Source organism: Corvus moneduloides, chromosome 1 (genome assembly GCF_009650955.1).
Source record: "Corvus moneduloides isolate bCorMon1 chromosome 1, bCorMon1.pri, whole genome shotgun sequence".
In the NCBI taxonomy this organism is placed as follows: Eukaryota; Metazoa; Chordata; class Aves; order Passeriformes; family Corvidae; genus Corvus; species Corvus moneduloides.
The window spans coordinates 58,065,800-58,083,464 of record NC_045476.1 but is presented as its reverse complement, the minus strand read 5'-3'; the positions used below and the strand labels follow the sequence as shown (position 1 = coordinate 58,083,464).

Below are 17,665 nucleotides of genomic sequence, written 5' to 3'. Positions count from 1 at the left end.
ACGAATTCAAACTGCACTGGAATTTTATCAGGAATAAAATTTTAAAGCATATCAACAATAATTTGCCAAGTGTTGAGAAGAAACTCCTTTGATCCAGCTATTTCTTATATATTCAATAAATTAGTCTTGCAGATAGATGAGAAGAGCTGTTGGTCCCTGTCAAACAGAATATCTGACAGACAACTGATATTCTATACTATCTAACTGTGATGTTTAGTGGTCTGTGATATATGAGGTCATACCAAATAGTCCTTCTGGCACTACACTTTGCTAGTCTATGAGCATGTAATACTCATAGTAAAACATTGACATGCATATGCATCCCTGCCCTAAGAGAATACGTAAAAAAAATTTCCCTTCACTCTCATTTTATTAAATTAAGCTTTTAAGTCATCTTAGTTTCCTCTTTCCATTTGACTTTTGGTTTTTTGGTTTTAGTTTTGTTTTCGATTTTTTTTGGGGGGGAGTGGGGTGTTAAATCTTTAATTTTCCAAAATCAATATTACTAATAAAACTTGGGATGTATCCACAACATTAGTGTTGTGCTGTGTTGCACCGATTTGCCAGTGTCACTCTATGGCAGTGTATGATCAATTCAGAATCAATCTACATATATATTACTTACTGAAAAACTAGGATTCCTTTAGTACTTCTTAGTCTCAGATATAGTAGCAATGTGAAGCTGTCTCAGTGCACACTACTAATTATATAAGATTTATTGTGAAAAGGGAATAAAAAAAGAGCAGAAATATTAAACGGAATATAAAACAAAAATAGACAAACCCTACATTCATGAGTGAGGCTGAGCTGTATATGATACCTTACTAGATTTATGCAGAACAACTATATGATATATCAGGTAACATCACTATGTCCTTTGCTGTCATTTTGTATTTTGATACAGGGACTTTTCTGAGTTTCTTACGGTACCATGAAGATATATTTGACAGTGACACAAATGAGCTAACACTATAGGCAGTCTGACAGACAGGCAAATTTATAAATCACTTTGCCTTTTAAACCTTCAAGCTGAGGACAATGATCTCAGAAAAAATATCAAAAATGGTTATTGTGACACTCATTTCCACATGGAGTCATCTCACAAAGCACAGTAAGTATTTATCTTGTGAAGAGACTCCTTTCTCTCCACTGAATGCAAGTAAATAAACCCATCCCAGATGTGCATGACCACACCGTGCTGGAGGCTCTGTTAGTTTGACCACAAGAAAAGGGTCTTGTTCAGTATGAGGAAATGATGATGAGAGGGTGTACAACGGAGGTCAGCTTTTGGCTCAAGCAGAAAACAGTGTGGTGCTGGAGAGGCAGTCGGTATCCCAGAGCTCATTACCAAACCTTGTCACCGCTGTAATTTACTTAGGGCTTATATTTTTCCTCTGAACCTATTCTCGACACTGAGGAACTATTATAATACTGCTGAATTACTCCTATTCTAAGTCATCAAAAAAAAAAAAAAATATTAGGCTGTGGTTGTTTCCTGGTGGCCAGCTATGTTAATTTGATGGTTTCTTCAAAACAATTCAGCAGCAGAGATAGCTGGGAAATAAAAGGAAAAATAATTTCTTAGGTGTGAAATGACATAGCTCTATTACAGACAGTTATCTGCCAATAAAAATGGCAGAATATAGTATTTTTCATTGCAAAGTGGAGAGAAACTGAACAATCACAGACAATACTTGATAAAAAACCATCTGAGAGCCAGATAAAAAAAAACTTATTTCACATGTATCTATAGATCCTCAAAAATTTCAATGGGGTTCATGTTTAAGTACCCAAATGAACAACAATTAAATGCTTCAGATACTTTGAGGGATTGCAGTATTCGCTGTGTATGTAATGCCTGAAATGCTTTGATCTTCCTAGGCTTGCGGACTGAATGACCAGCAGCAGGATGTGTGTGATCAAGGTCCCACACCTGGACTCCTTATGTCATCTTACAATACAAATTATTTGCAACAGTCTTGCATATTTTTTCCTTAATTAATAGCCAGTCCTGATATATAATAGGAATAGAATATATTTATGTACAATATATTTGCTCTATTGTGTTTTGAGTAAAAACTCATGGCAACATTATACAGAAATTCCTATGGAATAGTATACCTAGCCTGGTCTGTCTCTCATACCAACAGTTCAAGAAAAGGTTCAGAAATCCAAAAGAAAACACTTGTGTGACTGTTCACCTGAACAGAACTGATAGCTGTTTTCAGAACTCAGTTTTAATGTGTAAATGGAATTATTTGTCTTACATTTATGCAGCTTGGAATTTTTAGTTATACATGATGCTTACAGAGCTTCCATCTACAGTTCTGTGCGTTTTTCCTAAGTTCTGAACAGAACTGAGGACTGTATGTTTTCCAAAAGATGTTCATATGAAGCTTTCTTTTATATCAATGGAATACAGATGTTCAGATACATGAATATATTCTGTGCTCCTAGAACATGAAATGACCTCCCAGCACTCAGTATTTTATGTTTTGGGAGCACAGCTGATCTCGGTCATGGAATTCTGGAGCTGAAAAGTCATTCAGTTATTTGTCGTGTAACAAATGACTAAAAGGCATAACAGGAGTAAGAGGACAAAAATGACAGTAATTCTAATTCCACTGAAGGATAAAAAATAAAAGTTAAACTGATACATTTTGAATATAATACAAGAAAAGGTGAAAAGTACCTTCCAGCTAGGGTTGTAAAAATACCCTAAGCCTTGGAAGGTTCTTTCATTTATTTATATATTTTAATTCTCCGGAGTTTATACAGAGTGCAAAGGGGCACAATGTTGAAGAAATCTGACCAAGATGTGAGTACACTCCTGTAAGGTGGGTAGACCTACCAGCTTGTATCCTTAAAAAAAAGCACAGAATAACTTCATCTGAAATAGTGGGAAAGAAGCCAGGGTTCGAGCAAAGCTGAAGCACTACAACACCCAAGTAATGAGTTAGCTTTCTCAGCCTTACTTTAGGGATTTCTTCACTAGAACCTCTGTGGTTTGAGATCTGTCTGTGATCACTCTGTGCTGATTCTGATCATTCCACAACGAACAGGAATAAAATTCACATACCTAAAATCCAGGCTATGCTGAACAGCTTTGCTGCATCTGCAACTTTGTAAATTAACCTAGGTTGTAGTAAGTATCAAAGTCAGAATAAGGAGTACCTTTTAAGATTAAGCATAAGAAAGTGGAATAATTTTTTCAGTAATTAAGGTTTTCACTTCTGTGGCATGCTTGTCAGGAGTTTAAATTTCTGTGTCCAGTAAAATTACAAAAATATATCGAAAATCTATTGTCTTGACCTACATGGACAAGCAAGAAGTGCCTGAATATAGGTTTATTTGAATTATCTGGCTCTGTGTGTCCCCCAAAATGAGTCTGTTTGGTACATTGTAAAGAAAGGGACAACAAAAACCCAATTTTGTTAATAATTTTAAAAGTGTTTCTACTTTGTTACATAGATCCATCTAAATAACTATGATTTGAATCAGCTACCAAAATATAGTTCTTATTGCCACTTACATTTCTAGCAAAGGCTCCCTTCAGAGAAAAGGTTGAAAGTGCTATGCTATATTAATTTTTTTTACAGTCATCCAAATTCTGTCAAATACACAGTACACTTTCAGCAATGTTAGCCGTGTCTGCAAACAGAAAAGTGTACAAATACTCTGTTTCACTGCTTCCATAGCTTGCAGCTTTCACTTTTCAGCTAAATTTCATCTTAATGTAAAGTAATAAAATTCTTAACAGTTTAAAAGAAGAACTAACACAAACATGCGATCCTTTTATATTGAAGGCATTTAACTTTTCTGTCAGTAATACATGTGGGTAAACACCTGCCAAGAACTCTTTGGTGCCTATGTATCCTGGGTCCTGGTGTTGCATGAGGCATTTTATCAGCTGGACACTGGCACACCTGACATGGCCATTTTTAAATCATGTTATGTACAGAATATATTTCTTCCTCTCCAAATACTTAAAACCAAGAGCTATAGGAACCAGGAAAAATCATCAAAGAATAGCCATGAACCTATATCTAAAACCTATTTCTTCTTCTCCTTTATCTTCCAGATATGTCTTCTCTTTGCATTTGCTGCAGACTCTGCACAAGGACCATTTGAATAAATGGAAACCATTCATGAGTGAGGACTTGCAGAGCAAAAACCAAAGCCTTGCTACGAATAAAAATGTTAGTGGGGTAACATAAATTACCAATTTGAGATAAGAAACTACAAAACCCATTTGCTAGCATTTGAGCCATTAAAATTCTCGTCTTTTCAGCATTCAGGATACTTAGATCCTTCCAAACTGGACCTAAATTAGGGTTGCTAGTCTGTATTGGATAAACTGTTTGCCTTATCTAATTTTAATGGAAAACAGGGAAACCATATATCTGAAATAGAAACAGTAACATTAAGCATATTAAAAAACATAGTAACTGAAATGGGCAAAATAAAACCTCTTTAAAACAGCTTTAGGTACCAGGAGTAAATAGGATAACCATTTAAACAATTTTGCTATATTTAAAACCCCCCAACTCCACCTAATAATTTGTTCCTGTCAATCAAGAAATTACTTTGACATTACAAAGACAGCTGAGCATTCACAATCAGACAGGAGCCTGCGAGAGTGTGAGCCCTTACCTTCACCTGCATACGCCAGGATGGAGCGGGCGCGCATCTGCTTCCCTTCTGTGGTTTTGCCGGAGCAGGTGTGTGAGCAGGAGGACCACGCAGACCACATGCTGAGCACACAGTCCTTTGGGCACGGCGCTTCACACACCACCGGGATCGGGTAGATGGCATCTCTACACAGCTGTCTGTCAACCTCTTCTCCTGGGGAAAAAAAAAGGCAGTGCAGTCTACCATTTGCTAAATTAACTTAAAATGAGCAATCTAGTCCAGATGGGCACACAAATAAATTAGATTCGGTTCTTCTGTATAAACAAGGTAAATAGATTTTTTATTAAAATCACTTTTCTCCTTTGCCTCGATTCTAGAAGAGCGTACTTAAACCTAGTTTGATTCAATATTCTCACGAAGTGAATGCCAGCCTGGGTGGTCTTTAGGCTTTCGTTTTGTAATATATACTTGATCCCACACAAAATCTAAATGTGAGTAACAGAGTATATAATACACCTATGGAAAACTGTGTACATGGAGATACATGTATAGTAATGACGCAGTTTTCATCCGCATTTGAGGGAGAAAAGGAAAAACATCCTAACTTAACCAGCTTTATAACCCACAATTCATCCTTTGAATTGTAGCTATCCATCAAAACATGAAAAGCTGCAGTAAATTACAGTCAGAGTTTTGTTTGGTTAGAAAGGTCTTTATTTGTTAGCAAACCAGCAACACATCAGTCTTTGTGTCATGGAAGTTTAACAAGATATATGCATTTATATTCTGTAGGTACACATTTCATTATAATAAAAAGATCTTGGCTGGTATGCATTCCTTAATGAAATATTAACTAGTGTTTAAATAGCAGGGTTTCTTTTGTTTTCAATCAGATAATTGTGGGAGCACTGTGTCTGAGATCTGTCTGAACAGCACCTTAATCACAACATGGAGAGTTTTGTGAGGTGACATGATTTCTTGTTCAAATAAGTTAATATTTACTAAGGGAGGAATGAACAAATGACCCCATATTCTGATATCTCTAAGTCTCATGATAAATCTTCATGTTGGAGCAAATGATGGAAAAAACGAAGGAGCAAGAGATTTGGGTCCACTTTTTAGAATTCTAGCCTTTTTATAACATAATGCCTGTTATGAGGAACTGAAAATGTTGCATCTAAGAGTACATTGGACTTTTGAGGCCCTGGTAACCACATACAATTAAGGCATGAAAGAGGCAGTTCAGTTGTGAACACAACATTTCTTTTTTCTTTTTTATTTTCTAAAAAGGATGTCATTTCAAAGCATCTCAATGCCTTTTGTGCTGTATGATCTTTGTTGTACTAGGGCATAAAACCTTTTGCTATGATTCATCTACTGAAACACTCTCGAATCTTACATGGTCTTGACAGGACCAAAAGGAGTTGTCTACATTACGCACTTTCTAAAATCCATCGTGTCAACCCCTTTGTTTTAATAGCCAATATCAACAAAATAACGTCTTAACAAGTTTGCAAATAAACTTAAGTCTTCAATACGACAAAATATTTGTTAGATAGATTGATTAAATACCCTGTAATTGAATCATCAGTTACTCTTAGTAACTACCACATGGAATCTGAAAGCTAATTCAGCGAGAACTGAGCACGCTATAAATTAAGCCGAAGATCTAAAAACACTGTTTTGCCGAGTCTCAAATTAGGCTTTATTGCTCAATAAAATAATAATAACAAAATTATTCAAATACTAATCAAAACAGAAACTACCTAAGCTACATTTTTTTTTCATTCAAGGTTTACAGTCTTAGAACCTTTAAAATAAGAATCTCTGTTAAACTGAGTTCCTGAAACTTGGAGGTTCTTTAATACTAAAGACATATCATGAGTCCCAGAAGTACTAACCAAATTCTTTGTGAAAGAGTAAAAGATGAGGGCCATCCATTCAATATTGGATCCTTTTAACCAGTGCCAACTATTTTATTAATACAGAATATTTAGGCACAACAGAACTACAATCATCAATCTTCCTTAGTTCTGAAAACCAGGGAAAATCCTGAAGCTCATGTTTTTAAAATAGCCCAAAGTAGTCATAGTCATCTGAATTATAAAGACCATTGAGATCAAGTCAGTCTCAGCAGCTATATTTTCTCATATTAAAATAAAAACTTGAGTCCTGCCAAAGGCTTCATAGCTCTCCCACACCAAGTTCTGCTTCCCTCACTGGACTCAGTCTTTGCATCAATTGCTCCTTCTGTTATACTGCAGGTCATCACACCCTGACACCAATGCAGGAGGGATTCCTTTCTGCTTCATCAGAATGGACATGTGTTTGGGTTCAAGGACAAGAGACAAAGAAGAGGACTGTAAACATCTATTCCAGATAGAAAAAAAAGCTAGAAAAGGGGTGAACCCTAATCTCAAACTGTTCCATTGCTAGATAAGACTCAATGAGGTAAACCGCACACTTTGCAAGAAATTGTACTATTACAATAAAGTGTGTCACAGTATAAACAAACAACACTATACTGAACTTATTTATCACCTACTGGCTTTTAACTTTAAATTCAAGCTAAATTTGGTGCCACAATGAGAAATTATTTTGATTAGTTTCAGTCTGAGTTTATATCTCAAATGAAACCAAGCCTTCACTCTCTCCCAAAACCAAAGCCTATCTTTTTTCTTTGCTTTTACAGAGAAAATATTCTAGAGATATATGTCTTACATATTAGCATTTTGTTTTTGCCAACTGTCCAATCCTTATCTGATGAATTCAATAGCATAGAAATGCAGTTGGAAGGAATGTCTTATAATGGGTACTTCTTATCTTTGGGGAAATATTTTATTTAGACTAAATTGTTTCTGACATTTCACTAATGATTTTATGAAAAACTTGACCTTTTTTGCCTTCCTCTTTAAAGTGCATAGTGTAGTCAACTACCAGAAACCACTCAACCATAAGCTGGGAACAATGCCAGTGTAATGACTACTTAGAAAATGTCCCATTTGAAAATATTTGCTATTGTGTGTTGAAGCAAGTCCAGAGGAGGGCCATGAAGGTGAGCAGAGGGTTGGAATATGTCTCCCATGAGAAATGGCTGAGAAAATTGGAGTTGTTCAGGCTGGAGAAGAGAATCCAATGAGACATTATAGCAGCCTTCTAGTACCTAAAAAAGGCTGAAAGAAGAAAGATGAAAAGGGGCTTTTTAAAAAAGCATGTAGTGATAGGACACGGGGGAATGGCTGCAAACCAAAAGAGAGAAGATTAAAGACATTCTTTACTGTGAAGGGGAAGAGGCACTGGAACAGGTTGTGTAGAAATGGTGGATGCCGCATTCCTGGAAGTGTTCTAGGCCAGGCTGGATGGAGCTCTGAACAATCTGTTTTAGTGGAACGTGTCCCTGCCCATGGCAGAGAGGTTGGAACTAGATGATCTTTAAGGTCCCTTGCAACCCTAAACACCCTATGATTCTATGATTTTATTTGAACGTTATGGGTATAAATTCATTTTTCACAAGAATTGAAGACAGAACTCCAAAAAACATGACTGAAAGGCCTCTGCCCTAGGTTACTTATATGTAGAATGACAAAAAGTAAAAAGGAGAGATGAAAACAGAATATGACATTTCTGTCAAGAGAACTCTTCACCGCTTATCAGCTGATTTGTTCATTAAAACCTGGAATCTAGCAATAGTCCATATATACAAACAATGCCTATGTTGTTGAATTATATTTCTCTCAGGCAAGAGACACACATTTTGGACTAAAAACTCCAAATTTCTTAAGGAAATGACGGCATGTAAAAATGGCAGGAGGGAAAAGAGGCTTATTTTTTCAAGAATTTAAAATGTCAAAGGTTGTTTAAACCTTTTCCTGGGATTTTTTTTTTTATGGATTTACATCAGTGAGGAGTACTGAAGGGATAGCCTTTTGAATCTCTTCCTCAAATAATTATGGTAGAACCAGCTGGACAATCAGCAAAGCAAGTTAAAACATTAAAACCTCCTCTTGGACAACTTCTTGGCTTGAAGACTTCCTGGTATGTGTGCACACTTGAGAGCCACTATTGAACTACGCAACTATTAAGTTGCTTTAAAACAAACAATCAAAAACAACCACAAAACACCAAGCCAACCAAACAAAAAACCCCAAACCTCCTACTGAACAGGCAAATTTTTACAGGTCAGAGAGGTAGCTTTCAGGAAGAACTGACTAATAAGTATCAGACTGTATTCATATCACCATTCTTGTTTTATTACATTCACAAAGCAGGTATGGTATCTGTAAAAATTTAGTCTAGATGCTAGAAGTTGGGCTAGACCATCTTCTCTGGTTAATGTAGTTGAGTCATGTCAGTCCTTTGTGTTTTTGTCTACTCATCTGTAAAATGTGTCTGATATTAAAGTTTCTCATAAAATGCTTTAACAAAGTTCAAATGAGAAGCATTCCTAGAGCTGGAATCACTAGAGGGACATGGTAAAGAAACCCTCTTGCTTTTTGTGCATCTTTTAACATGGTGCATGCTTCGGTGCCCAGTAAAAAATTGCTGTCAAATTCTGACCTGTAGTAAATGGAAAGGCAAGTGCTTACAGAGAGAAAAATGTTTTTTAAGACTTAAAATGAACAGTAAAATCACTGCAAGATTCAATGAGGCATAGAGAACAACTTTAAAAAAATCAGCATAAAATAAAATTGCTACCGGAGCCTTATGTAATGTCAATGAGCCTGGTCTCAGTTCTGTACGAGGAAACCAGGTATAGTTTCTGAAAGACTGAATTAAAACCTGATATAAACTAAGTAAATTTTGACAATAAAATAAGAATAAATAGAATTAAATCAAGAGAGTGCTTTGAACATTAATATCTAATAGTATTTTTAATATGCTTGTGTAATCAGTAAAGGATAGGAATATCACACAGTGGTAAAACAAATTTTACAGTTGTATTTTAAAGTTCATAAAACAAATAATGACAGCAACTAAGCCCGAATGCTAAAACTGCAGACTTCAGATTATTTATTGCTTATTTCACTATGTTCAAATGTACTATTATATCTTCAGCTTCAAGGAAAAAAAAGTCTCTTGTGTCAGTATCTTGTGCATGACATCTACAGCTGCTGGGCAGCTGAAATATTTGGAAAAGCACTCCAGAGCTCAGCTTTTAAAGTGTTTGGGGGTGAAGAAGGCCTTTTCATTACTTAACTGCCTTCAGTAATGCCTCTAAGCATGGAGGCTGCAGGAGAAAAATGCAGTTACTTCACATGATAGCAAAATCCATGAGCTGTCCTGGTTGCCACTGACTGTTTCCTTCCTTTCCTGTGTAGAAAAATAATCAACAGGAAACTACTGAAGTGCCTCTGGTATGGGTTGTAAAGGCTGAAATGGCTGAGAATGTTCTTTATCTTGAATCACCATACAGTTTCCCATATGCATTCCTTTCACATGAGGACCTATACCTGTCCTTACACTGACTCCTTTGTCAATCTCAGAATGTATCAGACTAGCTGAGCTAAAAATTTTGTGTGGACTCTGCCCATCAAGAAAAAAGCACACCTATCTATATTCCAAACTCACTAAAACCAGATCTGTGCTATGTGCTCAGTCCTGTTTTTCACTTCAACCATAGTCACAGTTAGTAAAACATATCCTTCTCCACTAAAAGGTCATCAGTCTATAATCTACTTGCCTCAAAGTTACAGGAATGTCATGACTAGACTGTAAGAGTATAGAAGAACTATTAATGACTTTAACTGTAATTATTCTAAAGAAAATTTTTTAAAAAATCAAGAAAATCACTAAATAAGAAAATGTACAAATGTATGCAAATGTGAAGTTCCATACTAGATTTTCTTTAGTAATAACCTGGTCTACACACTGGATGATTAGTCTAATGCAAAATAGAAATTATTCACATTACAGAAAAGCTATCAAACTTATCAAAACCCCATACATCTTCACATACTAGGACACCTTATATCTGCAAATGAGCAGACAATAATCAATCACCAGGATAAACTGAAAGTATTGATTTAATTTCTAATACTTCTGCATTTCTTGCAAATCACTCATTGATTACCAAAGTTCAGCACAACAGGAAAAATCATGCCTGCCTAGCATGAACAGTCACAGCAAAAGGTGTTTTTCTTCCAAACCTTGGTGCTCCAGCAGTAGTGTGACTTTTTCTTTTTAAAATGATCAGAAAAGGTAGAGAGCTACATCGTGAACAATGCATACCCATAATACTTTCATTCAAATTCTGTCCTTTTTCATAATCAGACACTTGCAATGTGTCTTCCTCAAACTTCTTTATTGTACTTCAACTTTATCAGAACTACTGATTGGAAATTCATTCCCAGGACTGATTTTTGGCAATTGTTTTGTTGTTTGTTTTTCTTTATAGAGGAGGAATTCTCTGTGGAACATTGTCTTTCTTAGAACACGTGTCTCTAGTTGAAATGTATACTACAACTTCAAAAAGCTGACCCAGATTTTTCAGTAGGGAGAATTTAGAAGTTAATCTCTGAAAACCTAATGAAATAAGCCAGAGAAAGGGGAAACAATAATATTTACATGAAATTCACCATCTTGTTTAGCTCAACAAAGTTAAGAGTATTTGGAGGCAAAAAAGCAGCACATGCAGCAGTATCTGACTGGCAGAACAATTTTTGCCCTTGAATCAGTTCAACGCTAGCAAATAACACATACTTTGATAGACAATAGGAAACTTTAAATGTTTTATTAATCCCACTATCCTTCATATCACGTTGATGGTATTTATTCATGTCTGCTCCAAAAAAAAAAGCTTTAATGTCAGTAAAATGGCAGTGTCTTTCAAAATAGCAGCAACAGTGTATTACCTTAGTAATTATCTTCTGTTACAGTTCCTGTATCAGCTGTCAAAAAATACTTATACATTTTCAACATTTGGAACTATTCTTAACCTCTCTAATTATCAAACATAAAGCAACATTAACTACAATTTATGACCTCAATATATCCTACTTCATTGGCTCCTAAGTTTTTCAACAAACACAATGTGAAAAGATGGTGTATTTTCCCCTTGTATTATTCTTAACAAGTGAAGCTTCTACATTCATTTCTAATGCTTAGGTGCCTAGCTGGTAGCTCCAAGTGTAAAAGCAGTTACTAATTCCCTAATCACATGCCTTTCTCTCAATCGCTTTTGCTAAGTAGCATTTGCATTTAATTAAGTACATCTTAATTAGTTGATGGTTAATATTCTTGAAGTAATTTTCTTCTAAGAAGCCTAAGTAGAAATGGCACTGATTTAAATGAAGACAAATACACTGGTTACTCACATCTGTTCGTTATGCAAAGATGACAGAAAGTTGGTCTAATAGTTTAATGATATGAAAACATTGCAGGATTGTAAACTGCTTGATTTGGTGATTTACATGTGCAAATTCACTGTGGTTTTGGTTTCAGTGTAGTATCATACAGTCTATTCCTTACTGAAAGAAAAATGGTAAACATGATACTTCAGCCGCTTACTCACAAAACCCACTGTGAATCTCATAAACATGTATGTGTCTATTTTTTTTGTTAAATGGGAAACTTGAGAGCCTAAGCACAAGTACGTTCATCTTATTTACATCTTCACTCTACCTGCACACACAAACCAGTGACATATGGAAAAGGCCACTGACTGCTGTCCTTTCCTTATGCAAATAGTGGAGAATACATATACCTTTAAAAATAAAATACTAAATTTTAAAATGTGGTTTTGTTTTTTTTTTTAAAGCAAACATTTGCAATGAAAAATGACTAGTAATGACAAGAAGTAATAGTATACTAAAGTAAAATACCTGGAGTTTAGAAACCCACCATATCTAGTGCTTTTCCAACCAAAGATAACAACATGTTAACACACTTAAGAAAAAAACATGATCTTTTTATAATTTTCTATTCCTAATGAGATGAAACATCGTATTTTACAAGCAATAACTTCTTGTTAATGGTTATGTGCAAATTTCTACTTTATTCACCTTTTGGGAAAAATTATTCTGATGAGTGGGATGACACTGGCTTCAAGAACTCCCACATTCATGCAGAAATATAATTTCAAAAATAGTACCTGAACACTTCAGCTCCTTCTCTGTAACCAAACCAGTAAATGAGCTCAGTTACAGCTTGCAGTTACAGCTTGTGTTTGCTAACCTTTCTCACAACACAGCATATTACCAACTGTGTAGAAAAAATGCAGATGGAGGTAAACCCCTGCAAGTGGTTTATAGGAAAGCTGAAAGATGTGAAAGCCATTCTGCTCCAGAGGTAAGACAGTTCTGGTTACAAGGTTTCTTCCCCGACCTTAAATTCATCCAAAGTTTCAATCATGCAAATTTCAAGGAAAGTGAGTCACTGCTTAAAAATCCCGGTCAATATTCCTTAATACATCAGATATGTTTGCACCATATACAAACCAGTTACAGGAATAATCAAAACTGAAATAGCACTCCATACCTTGAAATAACGATAACAATAAAGGGACAACTCTGACACAAAAAGTAAGAACATATTTTAAAGATGGATATTTCCTGCTATAATTGCTTCAGATGGAAAACATCTTTGCATATTCTTTGTCTGTAAATTAAAAATAATGGTTAAACATAATGAACTAACACTTTCAGATACAATATTAATGCTTCCAGTAATCCCATTTTTATGTCTGGTAATAGCAGAACAAATGTATCTCCATTTATATTAGAGTCATCTATCAGGATTACAGTCATGTAGATAGAGTCTAAATTTGCCAGACACAAATAAAACCAGGGTATGAAACAGTATTTCTTTACCCAAATAATATTTTTTTATTTAAAATGCAGTGTTATTTGGCCAGATTAAACAACAGTATGAAAAAATAATATCTCATAACTATGTTAACATAGAAATGTACAGAAAACTGATGCATTTGGCTGGGAAAAAAACAAACAAAAAAACAAAACACAAAACCAAAACCAACAAAACACCATGCTTTTTTTTTTTCCATGAAAGTGAAAACTTCTTATTTGGGCTCGGCTTTTTTACTTAATGAGATTGAGAAAAATGAAAAATAACTGTTCTCTTTTGGCCATCTTAAAATTTTGTGGTAACTAGTTTGAAATTTTGCCTCTTATTCCTTTATCCTCTTTCTAAATTTTCACTATACTTTGCTAGATTTATTCAGGATGAAAACCTGAATTCACTCAGAAAGTATAGAAGAAGATTTTTCCAATTCTCCCTGTATTTCTAAATGGCAGTGATGATGGCAGCCACAGTGTCAGTTCCCCCAAGCATACAGCAATCACTTGGCTACCTGTGAGGGTCTCAGTTAAAAAAAAGAAGAAAAAACAACAAAAAAGCCATAGATGAGGCAAGTTCCTTCACTACACACACACAAAGGCACACTGAGGGTGTCTTGTAGTACTAACTATGGCTTAAAAAGTAACACAGCCTTTTTATGTCTGACACAACCCTGTAAGTTACTGACTGCATATTTTGTATTATGCATCAAAGACTTATGGGGAACTCTTCTTACAGGTGATACTTCTTTGATTCTTCACTACTTCTGATAACACTGAATATTCAACAGCATGAAATAGGCTGTATCTGAAATATTAAAGTCAGTATCTCTGAAAAAGCATGATCTAAACATGGATGCTGAAGAATGAATCTAAATTAATTAAACCGGGACTTTGAAGGAGATTAGTTAGACTGTATTAACATTTTGTATGGCTATCCTTATTCAGAATGAAAGAGAAAATTATTGACAAATAGAATTAAGGCGACTTTAACTTTGAATAAGAGGATTCAGGGACACATTTATATAGTTTAAGTAATTATTTTTGCAGTTAGTTTGGATCAACTTTACAAAGTGTCTTCATGCATATAAGTAAAGTAAACAAAAACTGAAACTGATATGCCTGTAGCTGAAAATTTCCTATACTTTTAACTTGATGCCATAGTAGACTTGTACCACAGGGATAGAAGTTCAATAATTGTAATAAAGACTCCAGCAGAGTACCCACACACCGCCTAACAACAGGAGTAAAGTTTTCCTACTGCTTGACAGGTAGTTGAAGCATTTTCATGGTTCATTTGCTAATGTAGTCTTACTGAGAATGATAAGGAACAGAGAATACAAGTGTATTGATCATAACCAAGCAGAGCTGCCTTCTAGTGTCAAATAAGCCAATCAAATGTCATCTTGATATGAAAATAAAAATAACTTTGATGACAGGCTACGGTCCCATTGAGAATAAAATCAATATTAGTCATGGGACCAAGTGGGATCAATATGTCAAACCAATAGGCCATTTTAGCAGGATTGGGAAAGGAGGAGAAAAGTGCTGACAGAGCTATAAGAAAAAAGGAAGACAGTGAGAACCTCGAGGATGAGATCATTTGAAAATTCACACTGTATTTACGAAAACACTTGTTAAAAGAACCAAGTCACCTTAAAAAGATATTGTTCCAAGATCAACAGAGCATTCTCATAAATTTTTCTCAATCAAGCCACAATTCATACAGTGACAAAATGATATAAAAGTATGACTTCCAGGAAAAAGATTAAAAATTTATAAATAAACTACAAATAGATTTCTCTATTTGTATGTAAAATGTTACAAAAGATCTCCTGTGTTTAAAAGTGAAGAAAAATTCTTTCACAGACTTTAGAAATAGTGATGGTGTTATTTGAATATTGGTAGCAGAGGATTTAAAATACATGGATTTGAAAATGCAACATGTATTTATTTTATTGCAATGTGTCTTTTTGCTTATTTAAAAAATAACATCTTTCATTAATCACTGGAAATTACTGTATTATTTTTTCACTGCTGAGTATTCTCAGGAAATTTTTAACCTCATCAGATATGGGCAGATCAACAGTTGAAGCCTTTTAAAAGGTTTCACAGGTATTTTATTGTGTTATTTTATGCATTTCCCCCTCCTTTCCCATCCAATAAGGTCAAAATAACCTGGAGAGCAAGTTCGGGAAGGGCAATGGAATGTCAGTGACTTCAAACCATCTTGATTAGAAAAGATAATTCTGATGTTCTGCTCTGAACTAGATTAACATTCAGGGATATGAGTTAGGAAGAGAAGCATAAAAAGGAAATAATAGGCAGGGAAAACAGTAGCATGAAAACAATGTGACAGTTTCACTAATGTCAGTAGAATGACAGTGCTCACCACAATCTTTTCAACAATTCCCTACACTGAGTTACTAATCTGCATATTTTCAGCAGCTACCTTAAATGGCCTGATTTTTCAAGAAACACCAAAACTTTCACAAACTTCAGGCTTCTCATTTTCAGCATAAACATTATCTTTGGTTAACAAATTTATACATCTAAGCAAAAAAAGTTCAAAAAGTTGCATCATAAATGGGTTCATAAATACTTCAGCATTGCAGTACTTTCCTAGAATTTGGCCAACAATACTTTAATGCTATTCTTCTCTGTAATGCAAAAGCTTAACTCAAAGATGAAGAGAATGATTAATGGTCTGCACCTGACAGAATATTAAGTGAATTTTTCAGTTGGTCAATTACCTAGTATTTCACTACTATACTGTGAATTTGCAGCAAGTTTACAAGTGTGCATTTGTATATGTTTGTCGTACCTCTTGCCACACAAATACACATGTAACTCAAAGGGGGGTTTAAAAGAGTAAGAAAAATTATTTTATACAGCAAAAGATGATTGCAAATATTTTCTTTGCATTATTCATCCAGCTGCAGCTAGTAAAGAGTTGTCACTCTCTATGTAATCTGACAGCTCAATTCAATCACAGTTAAAACATTGGACCCAAGAGGTGCAAGAGAGATCACTGCCACTGTCATGTTTACACATTTCTGAGAAATAGTTTTTAAATTAATTTCATGGATGCTTTTGTCTGTGTCCTACTACTGGCAGACAAAATGCAGTCTTTGGAGAGCATCTTTTTATCCATCTTGCAATGAATATCTTCTCATCATTACAAGTGGAAGGCACAGCATGCCTTTAGGGAGTTCAGACTGTGAATTAATCTTTTCTTTCGGAAAAATTTTCATAGCTGATTCCTCCCCAGAAGACTAAAACTAACCCATCCTTTTGACTTTTTCTTTCACCTATCCTCAAAGTGTATGGATTCAGAGCAGGAGCTGTCAGGAATTCAACTAGATGTAAACACCACCACATTTTATATATGCTAAATTAAGGAAATATAATAACATTGTCACAACTTAACCAAAAAAACCCAGGAACACCTCTAAAAGTATAGAGACATTACAACTTTTCTACTCTGTTAATAAATTCTGCAAGTTATTGTCCTAAAGTCACAGAAATCTGAGAGATTTCACTGTAGATTTACACCCACTCACAGAAATAATTTGTACCCTGAAAATAGGGTTCCCTTTCACTACTGGTTTTCTGGAAGCCTGCCACAATATATAAGATGCTTCTAGCTAATGTAATTCTTCTTTTTCCCCTCTTTAAATAAAAAAACCTCAATTCTGAGACATTCAGAATAAGAGATTTCATTAATATCTTTATATCTTAATATCTTTTAATATCTTATTATCTTAATATCTTTTCTCTGGAATAATATCTTTTCTCTGGAAAACACTCATGCATCAATTTTCTATTTATAAAATAATATCAGTACTGATAAAGGATGTCTAAATAAAATTAAACCCAAACATCTGATAATTTCTAGGGCAAGATTTACGTACTTAATCCACATTACCCCCAAAACTGTGCCAAGAAATCAAACAGTAAATGCCAAAATTAAAGCTGCCTTTGTATAGTGCAGTTATTTTAACTGCATAATAGCAAGCTTATTATTTTTCCACTGTGTCCCTTCCTCCTTCAGTTCACAGATTGGAAACTCCTTAATGAGGAGCTATTCAGTATTTTTAGTTTTATTCTCTTTGTTCAAGTCATGAGCCTATGTTTTATTTACCACATACTGATTAAAAGTGTTATTAAAACAGAATTGGCATCTTTCATAAGATTTTTCTGTCATGACTATCAGATGCCCACTAGTACAGCATTATCTT

General features: G+C 34.8%; 1 protein-coding gene across 8 annotated transcripts in view; it reads right to left on the bottom strand.

Moving 5' to 3' along the window:
* Positions 1–17,665, bottom strand: part of THSD7A (thrombospondin type 1 domain containing 7A) — a 285,664-nt gene that overhangs the window by 71,145 nt on the left and 196,854 nt on the right. For all 8 annotated transcript variants that reach the window (XM_032111028.1, XM_032111075.1, XM_032111082.1 and 5 more), the window contains one exon: positions 4,654–4,845. In XM_032111028.1, the coding sequence (XP_031966919.1) occupies positions 4,654–4,845 (192 nt within the window). The remainder of the gene's footprint in view (positions 1–4,653; positions 4,846–17,665) is intronic.